The following is a 13,049-nucleotide window of genomic DNA, read 5'->3' as shown; positions in this document are numbered from 1 at the left end:
TCCACCAGGTACACGGTACCTACTCTTGCAACTCGGCCAACGTTGTCTACCTGATACGCTGCAGGAAAGGATGTCCTGAGGCATGGTACATTGGGGAGACTATGCAGTCGCTACGACAACGGATGAATGAACACCACTCGACAATCACCAGGCAAGACTGTTCTCTTCCTGTTGGGGAACACTTCAGCGATCATGGGCATTCGGCCTCTGATCTTTGGGTAAGCGTTCTCCAAGGCAGCCTTCACGACACACGACAGTGCAGAGTCGCTGAGCAGAGACTGATAGCCAAGTTCCGCACACACGAGGACGGCCTCAACCGGGATCTTAGGTTCATGTCACAATATCTGTAACCCCCACAACTTGCCTGGACTTGCAAAATCTCACTAACTGTCCTGTCTAGAGACAATACACATCTCTTTAACCTGTGCTTAACGCTCTCTCCATTCACATTGTCTGTACCTTTAAGACTTGATTACCTGTAAAGACTCGCATTCCAATCATTATTTTGTAAATTGAGTTTGTGTTTTTATATGCCCCGTTTGTGAACAGAACTTCCACTCACCTGAAGAAGGGGCAGTGCTCCGAAAGCTAGTGGCTTTTGCTACCAAATAAACCTGTTGGACTTTAACCTGGTGTTGTGAGACCTCTTACAAGGTAAATCAGGACAATCGGTTTTTAGTCTCAGACCTTCAGTGTCAGATTGGCAGCGCCACAGGGATTAAACAACATAGAATAAATTAAAAATAAACAGAATAAAACATCAGAAAAACCCAGAGTCTGGTTCCTGTATTAAAGGGGTTCAGCTGCCAGGTTCGTTTTTCAGAGACCCTTACGTACTTGATGCAAGAGCAAGACACTGATCTGTATAAGAAAACCCAGTCCTTTATTTTCAAGCAAGTACAAGCTTTTGGAGGATCACTTTACTAACTCAGCACAGTGCTGAACTTCGCCGAGCAATACTCTCCGAACAGGGAGCAGTCTCTCCCTTTATACTCTTTTTTTCAGCAATTAGTCACGTACACACAGTATAACTTCACCCAGATTACGTGCTTAGCAACAGCAAGAGTAAATACAAAGATAGTATATGAGTTAAACCATAAATATGTCGAAAAACCACCCCCGGTTGCCATTGAAACTGCACGTCCACCATTGCTCGAGTGTGAGATAGCAACCGTTCCCATATTTCTTGAGACGCTGCTTTGCCATAAAGCGAATGTTATCTCCTTCAGACAAGGACAGCATTAGCCGCATTGATATTTGCAAGGCCGGGGTGACAGTTCAGAATAGGGAATATGTGCTGGTATCAGCACAAATTGTTCCAAACAACACAGCTTTCAAGCTAAGAATTTACTTCACTTTATCTTACAGCAACCAGCTGCACTTCTGCAGGAGCTCACTTTTTTTTCACAAATGACCAAGATCATAGGAGATTCATGGGATGTTAACTCCTTAACATCTCATTCCCTCCTTTTATCATTCCATGATAACACTAACCTCTTTAGAGGGGAACTTGTGCTCTATGATATGCTAGGCATTGGCAGACAACCTGCAATAAGCCTAGCAGTAAGCAAACTACCAGGATAATGACTCGCAGGTGCATCAACATCCCTCCCCAGTCTCCAAAGAGGTTACTAAAAGGCCACCAGCCAGGAGGATTGGAGTTCTTAAAATTTTGCACTTCAGCCCTAATTTTGTCAGTGGTCTTTTATTAATATGCTCAGCTAAATCAGTGATATTGTGGGAGGCGTCTGGAATGTATGTACAGCGCTCGGAGCCTATTAGGGCACAGGTGCCTCCTGTTGCTGCCAACAAGTAATCTAAAGCCATTCGATTTTGGAGTTCCACCGTCCGTATAGCTACGACTTCAGCTGAAACTTCGGAGATAGCGGTGCTCACATCCTCTAATCCATCCGCAGTATCATTAGCTATTTTCTCAAGAGCTGATGCCATATTGATCAGTTCTCGAGCTGCTATGGCGGTCCCATAGGCAGGAAAGGCTATCATCCAAAACCGTTGAGCTTCGGTGATGGCCTGTTTAAATCTTAACAGATGTATCTTGGGGTGGAGATGCAGGGAGTCATAATGTCGGACATAGGGGACCACATACGCGAGATAGCAAGATCCAGACCAGTCCCAGGGAAGCCAAGGATAGGCGTTATCTCCACAGACAAAATAGGTGCCATTGTACCCTACCATATCGTCTAATAGGCTGGGATTGGCTGGGAAACTGTTGTCATTGGGGGATGTGATTTTTCTCCCTTCTCAACCCCAACCTTCACATTCCTTTGATAAGGCGGCGGCGTTCTGTATGAACATCCCAGTTTCTGTAGTGGAACAAGAAACATTTTTTTTCTTTCCGACTGGGATAGGTAATAAACTGCTGAATGCAGTAGCTACGGCCAACGGGGATGGTTCCGTTTCTTATCAGACAGATAGATCCTCTTTGTTGATTTTTTACAACAAAGTGGCGTGGGGAGTCTGATCTATCGTAGTTGGGTTGGTAATGGTTCTTAAAATAATTTGTTATATTACACCTCTCTGCAAGTTGAGCAATATTTTTGCCGGAAGGTACCCATAGAGGAGCGTCCTGTCCGTTAACCTTTATGAAACCTATAGGATCGAACACAGCCCTCATTCCACTTTTAGTCTTGTTTTGATGCAAAATCCATTCTATCGTTTCCTGGGGGTTGAGAGGATTAGGGAACAGAGGAATCCTTTCTGTAGCATGTGGTGGTATGTGTGAGCAGACACAACACCCACTTACATTAAACTTTACAGCAAACTCGTAAGACATGTACAAAGTGTTAGAGTGAAATCGTCCATTAGTCAGTCCTTCTTTCCGGTTTCCTTTCCGTTGATCCGGTTGTCCTTGTGCCTTGATTGCAGTTGGAGTCTGGAAGAGAACTTGGAACGGGCCTTTACACGTCAATCCCAGTTTTTTATTAGCACGAGGTCTCCTATCAGTGGTCCAGGGAAGTAGTCCTGTGGGTCAGAATCTTGATCTGGTGTCCGTGGGGTTGATCCAAAGCGCACTGTACCTGTGAATGGAGAAACTTTAAAGGCAGCGTTAGCTGCTGGAAGTACTTCTGCATTTCCTCTCCCACAATGTGTAAATCTATCTGGGTGGACGGGCTTGTATTGGCGTCCCAAGGTGTTCTACTGGGTCGGCCATAAATTATCTCTGCCGCCGAGAGTCCAGTAGTAGAGTGGGGCGTTATTCTCATGTGGTACAGAGCTAGGGGCAAAACCTTTAACCAGTTAAGGCCGGTTTCGGATGTTAACTTAGTCAATTTAGCTTTAAGAGTTCCGTTAGCTCTTTCCACTATTCCTGCAGACTGGGGGTGGTAGGCACAGTGGAATTGTTGTTGGATGTGTAATGCATCTCACAATTCCTTATTGACTTTTCCTACAAAGTGGGGGCCATTATCTGAACTAATTTGTCGAGGCACCCCAAACCTTGGTATTACTTCAGTTAGCAACAATTTTACTACCGTCGAGGCCTTGTTATTTGTTGTTGGGAAAGCCTCTATCCATCTACTAAATACACCAACAATCACAGGACAATACTGATAGCAAGGTACACGCGGCAATTCAATAAAATCTAGCTGAATACATTCAAACGGTCCACCTGGCAAGGGTGTTCATCCTGGCGAGCATCTCACCCCTTGACCAACATTGTTTTGCTGGCATGTCAAACATGATGCTATACGAGACTGGGCTGCCTCAGCTAGTCGGGGGTGCCACCGTTACAGAGCATAATACCACTCATTCCCTCCTTGCCAAGGTGGGTATCAGAATGAAGACAATAAGCAAAGGCAACAAAGCATCATGTTTACACACTTGGCCGATTGGAGTAACCCAAAGGCCTGATGACGCAGAATGTGAACATCCATGCACCTTCCAAATGTCCTTTTCAGAGGCAGGGCCGTCCCCGTCAGCTCTGAACAGTGACAATATCTGGGATGCCCGTCGTGTTCAAAGAAAATTAAGCTCTTCATGTGAGCCAACCAAAGTATGACCTGCAGAAGAACAAGGCAGTGAAAGATGTACCCAGACACTGTGCACTCTTAATACTTTTGTACAAATTCTAATACAAATAGTTTTTAATTTTTTAGTGAAGGGAACTTCAGGGATCATGTCACAGTGAGAGATCGAACCTTTTTTAAATAGATAATTTTATTGATCCTGATTGCCAGATTATTAATTTATTCCCAAAAACATCAGTTACTTTTAGGATAAATTTAATCCCTGTTAATATTGTTCAATATTCACTCTGCAGTAACCGGTTCCCAGGTGCAGGCATGGAGTGACTGAACTTGTCTGAGGTTCACAAACAGCAGCGCCTGCAGTAGCTGTGGGCCGCCAGCAGATGGTGGCATTGTGTGACTTTAATCTCAAGATAGTGAAAGAGGGTTTTTTTCTGGTTTCCCCCATGGGTTTTAAAAGGATCCTGTCCCTCTCTCCCTGATGTAACTTTATTATTGGAATCGGAAGGGGGAAATACCACTGCCACAAATTTAACATCACGCAATTAATTGTACATAAAAGGATAAAAGGGGTGTTTACTGACTTTGAAAAGTGCTGAATAACCAAGGTGGACAAGCACGAGTCTATAAGAAGGTGCATCTGTTCCCTCTTTGCTCTCAATATGGAGACTCAGAGCGGGAACTGCGAGAGCTTAATTTACGGTACCAACAACAGTACGAGGGCTGAGAAGGACTTGGCGTATTTTTACACAATGTTGCCTTCCACTGTGCATCTCTCAACAGTAAGTTGACCATTATGGATTCAGGAGCGTTTACACAAACCACTTTCTGCCAATTTAATACAAATTGTCTGAATTCATTTCCAAATGTTTCAGCAAACTTAATTGCTAACCCGCAGAAGAAAAAAACTGACCAATGTTGAAAATTATACCGGAAATTATTGAGCCAATGAGACATTTTCTAATTAAATTAGCTAAATGTAAATGACTCCTGTACACAATGGGCCATTTACAGAGTAAACTTCAATTGGCATCTTTCAAATTGACCTAAAAAGGGCTAGAAGAGTTGAGCCTCAATATACTGGTTACATTGTCTAAGTTCCAGTTAACTCCAGTTGTATCAGCTTGTGTTGGTAATTGTGTTGGTATTTTCCCCCGACACATTACTTTCAATACCCTAATCTGGTAAAGTTGGCTCCCATTTTGTATAAAAACCTTACTAGTTTTTCATACTTCCAAGGTGTAAATGAAAGTTTCTGACTCAAAAAATGCATAATGGGGACTTAATCTGCCACTGAAATGTCTTAAGTTTGGTGTAGGTGAGCCGGGAATACATGCTCAAGCAGCTGCTTTTTAACTTGTACTTATATTTTTTAAACTCTTTCCTACAGTTGCACATCTTTCTTTTGCAACCAGCACTGAAAAGGCTGAGCTTCCTTCAGTTTTTCTGAGTGAAAATATTTTGGTGTTACAAATATAAATTGTTTAATGAGCCACTTAAGTCTAGAAATTCAAAAATCACAACCACTGCATTCACTAACTTTGTGTGCACCTCACCAGTATTTCTTCTGTTATAATGTCACTCCTGATTAAAATTTTTGGGAAAATATTTGTTGCACAATGAGGCCAAATAGGGATTTGTTTGCAGTCCCTACAATGAAAGTAATTCCTTGTACCTGGAGCACCTTGAAATATTTCTGTAGCAATGTCATCAGGTGCTGCGCGAATGCAAATTTTGTTTTTTTAACTGTTTGGTTGGGGTTGGATTTGGGGAGCGGTCGGAGCGCGAGGTTACCTTCTCCAATCCTCCTGTTGTTCGTCAGTATCGGTATTTTGGAACAACTTTGGCATGCCAGATGTGTCAGGAGGTACCTCCGGTTTTTTATCTTTCCTTTGTTCAGCTTGCCATTCTAATCCTTGTTCTCGGTTTCGTCTCTCATACTTCTCACATTCCCACTTCAACATTTCCCAGGTTTTCGAGTTTCCCTCATTATCACATTCACTGATCCCTCTCCTACGTGTGTTATCCCCCCCCAGCTGGCCAGCTTTCATTTCTCGGTTAATTCATGGGCTCTCGAATAGCCTCTTCTGTTTTAATACATTGATCTACAACCCAAGTTTCCCCTTGTGGCCAATTTTCATTTCCCAGTTTTTTTAAGACACCCTGACAAGCTTCTGAGTAGCTCCTCGTCTTTCCGGTTTTCACGACACATTTTATATAAAGGGGTCCCATCCCCTGACTTATCCAAAGTTTGACCCATTGTTAAGAGACTTTGACCACTTGTACTTCACGCTCTGCAGTGCCTTGTTGCCTCTACGCCCACTTCAGTGTCCTGACCTTCGGTCCAAGGCTGCGTGTTTGAGACTGGCACCTCCCTTCGATCGGCACAAGCAGTCACGTCTCCAACTTCACCTCATTCCCACCCTTTACTTTTTTTCTGCCACAAGAACAAACAGGCTTTCTTTCAATCTATTGCAACGACAAGCAACCAGACCACACAAACACACTGAAATACAAAAACTACTCAAATTATTAGGTCAACCTCAGATTTTCTCTAATCAATTTTCCAATTAATTTATAATATTTCCCTAGTAATTTGAGAGAACATAGTTCCTTTCTCTCAAAAATCTGTAACACACACTGCACACTCCCTCCCTTTTAAAAAAAGCAATTGCTACCGACCGAGGGAGTCGAACCTCAATTACTCCCGGACTGGGGCCTCTAAACCCGAACCTTTACCTCCCTCGGTGGGCTCTTGCGAACATCCACCTTTAACACCTAACCCTCAAACCGGGGGGATGTCTCTCCCTTTATCCTCTTTTTACAGTAATTCGTCATGTACACAGTATTACTTCAGCCAAATCACGTTTTTAGCCACAGCAAAATACAAAGACAGTTGAAAAAACATAAATATGTCGAAAAACCCCCCGGTTGCCATAAAAACCACACGTCCACCATTGCTCCAGTGTGAGATAATAAATGTTTCCCATATGTCTTGGGACTCTATTTTGCACATAGAACGAATTCTATCTTTCAGAAACAAGGACACATTAGGAGTTGATATGGGGAATATGTTACCAGCAAAAATTGTTCCAGACAGTTTTAAGCTTATCTGCATTTGCAAGTTCAAAAGTTTGCTTAGCTCGCACACTTTTTTTAAGTTAAAAAACCAAGATCATAGCAAATTCATGGGATGTTAACCCCTTAACATCTCATTCCCTCCTTTTATCATTCCATGATAACACTAACCTCTTTAGAGGGGAACTTGTGCTCTATGATATGCTAGGCATTGGCAGACACCCTGCAATAAGCCTAACAGTGAGCAAACTACCAGGATTATGAACCCTCCCCACCCCCCCCCGATTCAGTTTAAAGTCCTAGTTAGTTATGCGATTCGCTAGGACTCTGGTTCCCAGCATGATTCAGATGGAGACTGTCCCATCGGAACAGGTCCCTTCTCCCCCAGTACTGGTGCCAATGTCCCATAAATTCAATCCCATTTCACCCACACCAATCTTTGAGGCACGCATTTAGCTGCTTCATTAAACAGAAACAGAGAGAGCATCTACTCATTAACACTAACTGTTTATGCACATCATAAAAACATAACATTCAAAACAGGATAGAGATCGCACTGTAAAAATATAACATTCGTCGGCACTTAGCTTGGACTGAGTAATACACAGAATGTGGACCATAAATTATGCAAATAATGCTGTGAAAGTGAAGGAATTGCAGAGTGAAAATTTGTAACCACAAGATTCATAAATTAATGCAATGATGCTGGGTCGCAGCTACACGCACCCAGAGAGAGGTTTCTAAATACAAAAACAGTGCAAATGTAAGGAGGCTGTTCTGAACAGTTATAAATCACTAGTTAGACATGAGCAGCAGAATGGTGTCCAATTCAAGGCACCACACATTAAGATGTCAGGCTCATGGAGAGAGGGCACATGGAGATGCTGCTGTAAAGGGAGTTTGTGAAACCTCTTCCATGTTCATCACTGGGAGCACCATCACGACAAGGACTGCAGTGGCTCAAGCAGAGATGGACACTAAATGGGGCCCTGGCAGCATCACCCACACTGACAACAAGTTAATAACTTCATCAGAAACTCTGATGTTCCCATTCACTCATCAACAGGATATTTTGTGAGTTACCATCTCACACAGGGAGTGATCAATGCTAAAGGTGTTTCTGTATGCTCCTGTCAGTGGGTTTGGACACAGTCTGTCACAGGAATGTTGATAATGGCAGGTTCTTCACAGGTGAAGATCATGCAAAGTCTTGTCTCTGTGAAAGTCAGCATAATATATCCTCATCAAGTTCTGCTTTTGACATTCTGGAACCCTCCCGTGTGGAGCTATTACAAGGGGGCATAACTATAGGGTTCATGGTGGGAGATATAGGAAGGATATCAGAGGTAGGTTCTTTACGCAGAGAGTGGTTGGGGTGTGGAATGGACTGCCTGCAGTGATAGTGGAGTCAGACACTTTAGGAACATTTAAGCGGTTATTGGATCGGCACATGGAGCACACCAGGATGATAGGGAGTGGGATAGCTTGATCTTGGTTTCAGATAAAGCTCGGCACCACATCGTGGGCCGAAGGGCCTGTTCTGTGCTGTACTGTTCTAAGTCTAAGTGTGTGACACACACTCTGCCCAGTGTAATTGGTGTTGGAAGAGAAGGTATTCAGTTCTGGACAGATTGGTGCTGTTGAGAACATCATTGTTTGTGATGTAGTTCTGCCGTCTGCTGTTCATGATGGATCGAGGGCAGTGTTGATGGAAGCTCTCCATTTGTTTTCTGTACCGAACCCATCATTCTGACCCACTCAAGAGGGCAGTAATGACAATCTCTCTGTAAACCCGAGTTCTGTTAGACACGGGTAGTGAATGGTTTCAACACACATTCAAGAGGTGGCCAAAGGAGCTGTTAGTCTTCGACAGTCGATTGTCAATGTCCTCGTCGACAGTAATACTGAGATACATTAAATAAATACTGATTGGAAACAATTACAGAAGGGATTTTGGCATCAGTCAGTTTTCTTGAGGCTGTGGTGGTTACCCAGGGCTGTGCAAAGTGATTCAGTGCAAAGTGATTCAGTGCAAAGTGATTCAGTGCAAAGTGATTCAGTGCTGGACAGTCCCATTCCCCAGAAGGTTTTGTTCTCCAGACGCTCCATCCTGATGCTCAGGTGCTGTTGTCAGAAGGCCCCGTGCTTCACCTGAACAGGTCACCTCTGTCAAAGGGACACCGTTAGATGCTTCATTTTGATCGATCGTGTGTCTGTTTTGTTTCCTGGAAGAGAACAAACAGCAGAGTTCAGAATGAAAAGAATCCAACACTTTGGCCAGGTGAGTAAAGGAGCCGTTCAGGAGCACAGACCCATTAAATTCCACTCAATATCCTGGGTACCAACGGCCGCTGGAAACTGGGTCACAGGAGCTGCACGGTGATGGAGCACAGAGTGGAGAGGAGGCTTATCGGGGAGGCAACGGGCAAGAGCTGGACAGTCCACAGGAGATGTGCTGACCCACAGAGGGAGGGTCAGAGGATAGAGTTAGAGAACCCTGCAATAGTTCCTGCTGCCACTGTGAGGGGTGTGTGTGGGGATAGGCGGTGAGCACGGAGATGTGGATATTGAGTGAGACAAGGAAATCCGAGATGGCTTTCCCAGTGACTGAATCCTCTGATGTCCGGGTTAAGGGGGAGGTCTGAAAAGTGCAGGAGGAGATTGAATTACAACGTACTGCATTTACATAGCACCTTTAGAGGAAATCCAGAAATGCTTCAGAGGAGAGATCAAAGAATACTCGGAATTTGAGACAGGGGGAAAAACAGAGGGAGAGGCAGAGAATTCCGGAGTTATTATTTAGTTTGTAGGATAGGGGTGTCACAGGCTGGGCCTGCATTTATTGTCCATCCCTAATGGTAATTAAGAGTCAACCATTGCTGTGGGTCTGGAGTGACATGTAGGCCAGATCAGGTAAGGATGGTAGATTTCCTTCGCTATAGGACATGAGCCCCAGGCAGCTGAAAGCACGGCCACCAATGGTGGAGCGATGGGGACTGAGGTACGCACCAAGTGGACAGAATTGGAGTGCGGAGGATTGCGTGGTTGGCTCAGTTACAGAGATGAGGAAGGGGTGAGGTCAGAGGGGAATGTGGAAACTAGAATGGGAATGTTAGAATTGAACCAGTCAATGAGGACGGGGGTGATGTCAGAATAGTTCAGACTAGAATAAATTACGTTATTGATGAGGGTTTCAGGAGCCAATGAGCTGAGGCAAAATGTTCGACCCCTTGTCCTCAGACTGTGACCAATAGTTTCATTCGCTATCTGCGTGTGGGGAAAGGGGTGTGTGAGTGTGTCCGTCTGTGGAGGGAGGAGGGTGACCCTGTCAAGGCCACTGGGAATATTATGCGTTTCAATGAGATCACCTCTCATTCTTCCAGACTCCTGGGAATATTGGCCGGTTCTCCTAACAGCACAGACACAGCTCAGGAACCATTAGGGAAGCAATGTGTCACACCTCCTCCACATTAGGAACATCCTCTTCCTTGGGTAAGGAGACCAGGTTAACTTTGATTCATTTACATTGGACATGAACGCTCAAAACCTTCACAATGCCCACATTTCCCAGTCTCTCACTCTGAATATTCTCCTTTTCCATTCTTCCCACCAACGTGGATAATTCACACTACCCACATTATATTCCCTGTTCCACCTCCGTGCCCAGTCACCTGACCTGTTAATATCTCTGTATCTTCCTCACCGCTTACTCTCCCACTTTCTATCGTCAGTAAACTTGGACACATCGCACTCTCTCCCCTGATCACAATCATTGACATGGATTGTGATTAGCTGAGGCTCCAGCACTGATCCCGGCAGCACCAGTTACATCCTGCCAACCAAAAATCACCCATTGTCCCTCCTCTGTTTCTGTCCACTCACCAATCCTCAATCCATGCTACATTACCCCCAATCCCCTGAGCCCATGTCTTGCGGAACAACCTATTGTGTGGCACCTTATCAAATACCTTCTGAAATCCCAGATACATTCCTCATCCACTGGTTCTCCCAGTGGGATAATATTCGCTCCTTTCCAATCCACGGGGACTGTTCAGCAGCAAAAGGATGACAAGCTGGAAGTGACTGGTTAACGCTGCTCAATGATAGGGTGGATTGAAGCATCCTCACAGCTCAGTAAATGGACAGTTCTGGAGTTCAGCAACATTGAACAAACATTATAAACCAAAAACAGGATCCCAATGGAAACAGTGGAACATTCTGGAACTCACCGTCTTTGTCGCTTTCGGAATATGTAAATCCCAATTCCAGCAACAACAAAAACAGCAACAAGAATTCCGATTCCCAATCCAACTCTTGCTCTATCCGGGAGTCCAGGACCTAGAGACAGAACGAAGCCATTAACAGACTGGGACACACTCACAAAACTAACAGCAGAGACCTTCAGCACCGAGTGTTTCAGAACCATCCCCAGTACAGACAGATCCCTGGTTAATTCTAGTCCTGGAGGGATGTGGGAGTTTAGACACCGATAATCACACATACACCAGGTCACCCCACAGCTCCTTGCACACACACACTGCCCCACAATGTGATCGATACATGCTTTCCAATAGAGATAACTGGACACTGAGTAGCAGCAGCCTCCCTCTAATTCAACCCAACAGCACGCTGAACTAGCAGGAGATTTTAAAATAATTTACCAATCGGAAAAGGCCACGGGATTGTGTGGAATGCCGGATTACACCCGGGTAAATATTTCTCTCCACTGACTTCACCCAGTGTTACATCCAATCCCATCAGTTTCCCAACAGGTGGGTTTGGGTAAAATTGTACCCAGACTTTCCACACAGAATTCCAGAAACACTAATGCTCGTGGGAAGCAGGAATCCTCACAGTTCTGTATCTGAGGGACAGGAAGGTGAGACTCAGAAACAGAAATAACAAATCCCAGTGGTTGCAGGACCAGTTACAGGTAACAGTGACTCACATCACTCATTCTCACACAATCATTCTTGGGTGGCACAGTAGCACAGTGATTAGCACTGCTGCCTCACAGCGCCAGGGACCCGGGTTCGATTCCTGGCTTGGGTCACTGTCTGTGTGGAGTTTGCAAGTTCTCCCTGTGTCTGTGTGGGTTTCCTCCGGGTGCTCCGGTTTCCTCCCACAGTCTGGAAGACGTGCTGGTTAGGGTGCATTGACCCGAACTTGCACCGGAGTGTGGCGACTTGGGGAATTTCTCAGTAACTTCATTGCAGTGTTAATGTAAGCCTTACCTGTGACTAATAAATAACTTTTAATAAATAAACTAATAAACTTTACTTTCAAACCTTCCAGTGTTACTCGCTGTCTATCCAGAATGATGCAACACGCTGAAAACACATGCAGTAGTTTAGAAACAGATTTACCTGGTACAGGTGTGTTCGGTCCAGGTGTAGGAAGTCGCTCTAAAGAAAACATAATATGTTTAGTATTGTGTGTGACACAAACTACAGAAATGGTCAAAGACTATCGGGCTTTAGGGAAAAACATCCAGGGAGCAACGAGACTCGACTCAAACTGATCAGGAAGGATCAGGAACAGGGTCGGCAGAGTGAAAAGTCCAACAGGATTGCATTAACTGTGATGGGTAGAATGGAAGTTTTCCAGAGTTCCCCTGAGCAGGATCATTCCCAGCAGCCTACATCCCCGTGGAGAGAATCCCCACAGGATCCTGGGCCTACTGGGAACAAGGTAAGTGCACTGGGTCTTGTCAAGGCTGCCTGAGAGGTGTTACAGACCCCACCTCCTGCACCCCAACATTCTGACTCAATACCTGGGTCACAGCCAGTGATCCCTTCAGTTTTATTCTGGTTTCTCTGTCCAGTGGTTTGATACAAACTGATTGAAGTGTTTGAGCAAGTCAGAGGGCAGTTAAAAGTCACCCAGGTTAATGTGGGACTGGAGTCACATATAGACCAGACTGGGTACACACGTACATCGATACAAACATATGAATTGGGAGCAGGAGGCGGCCCCTCGAGCCTG

At 44.7% G+C, this 13,049-nt stretch overlaps 1 protein-coding gene across 4 annotated transcripts in view; it reads right to left on the bottom strand.

Annotated features, from left to right (window-relative positions):
- Positions 1–3,948: 3,948 nt before the first annotated feature.
- LOC144485972 (CD276 antigen homolog) overlaps positions 3,949–13,049 on the bottom strand; it is a 60,742-nt gene continuing 51,641 nt past the window's right edge. For 3 of the 4 annotated variants that reach the window (XM_078204056.1, XM_078204049.1, XM_078204048.1), the window contains 3 exons: positions 12,431–12,469; positions 11,294–11,402; positions 9,115–9,289 (listed from right to left, as the gene is read on the bottom strand). In XM_078204056.1, coding sequence (XP_078060182.1) covers positions 9,121–9,289; positions 11,294–11,402; positions 12,431–12,469 — 317 coding nt within the window. In that variant the 3' untranslated portion in view covers positions 9,115–9,120. Of the gene's footprint in view, positions 4,020–9,114; positions 9,290–11,293; positions 11,403–12,430; positions 12,470–13,049 lie in introns of those variants that run through there. The other variant, XM_078204057.1, reaches the window with a different exon arrangement.

The sequence above is a fragment of the Mustelus asterias genome, unplaced genomic scaffold (assembly GCF_964213995.1).
Source record: "Mustelus asterias unplaced genomic scaffold, sMusAst1.hap1.1 HAP1_SCAFFOLD_257, whole genome shotgun sequence".
NCBI classification, from domain to species: Eukaryota; Metazoa; Chordata; class Chondrichthyes; order Carcharhiniformes; family Triakidae; genus Mustelus; species Mustelus asterias.
The sequence above is the reverse complement of the archived record's forward strand: the minus strand, read 5'-3'. Positions and strand labels throughout refer to the sequence as shown.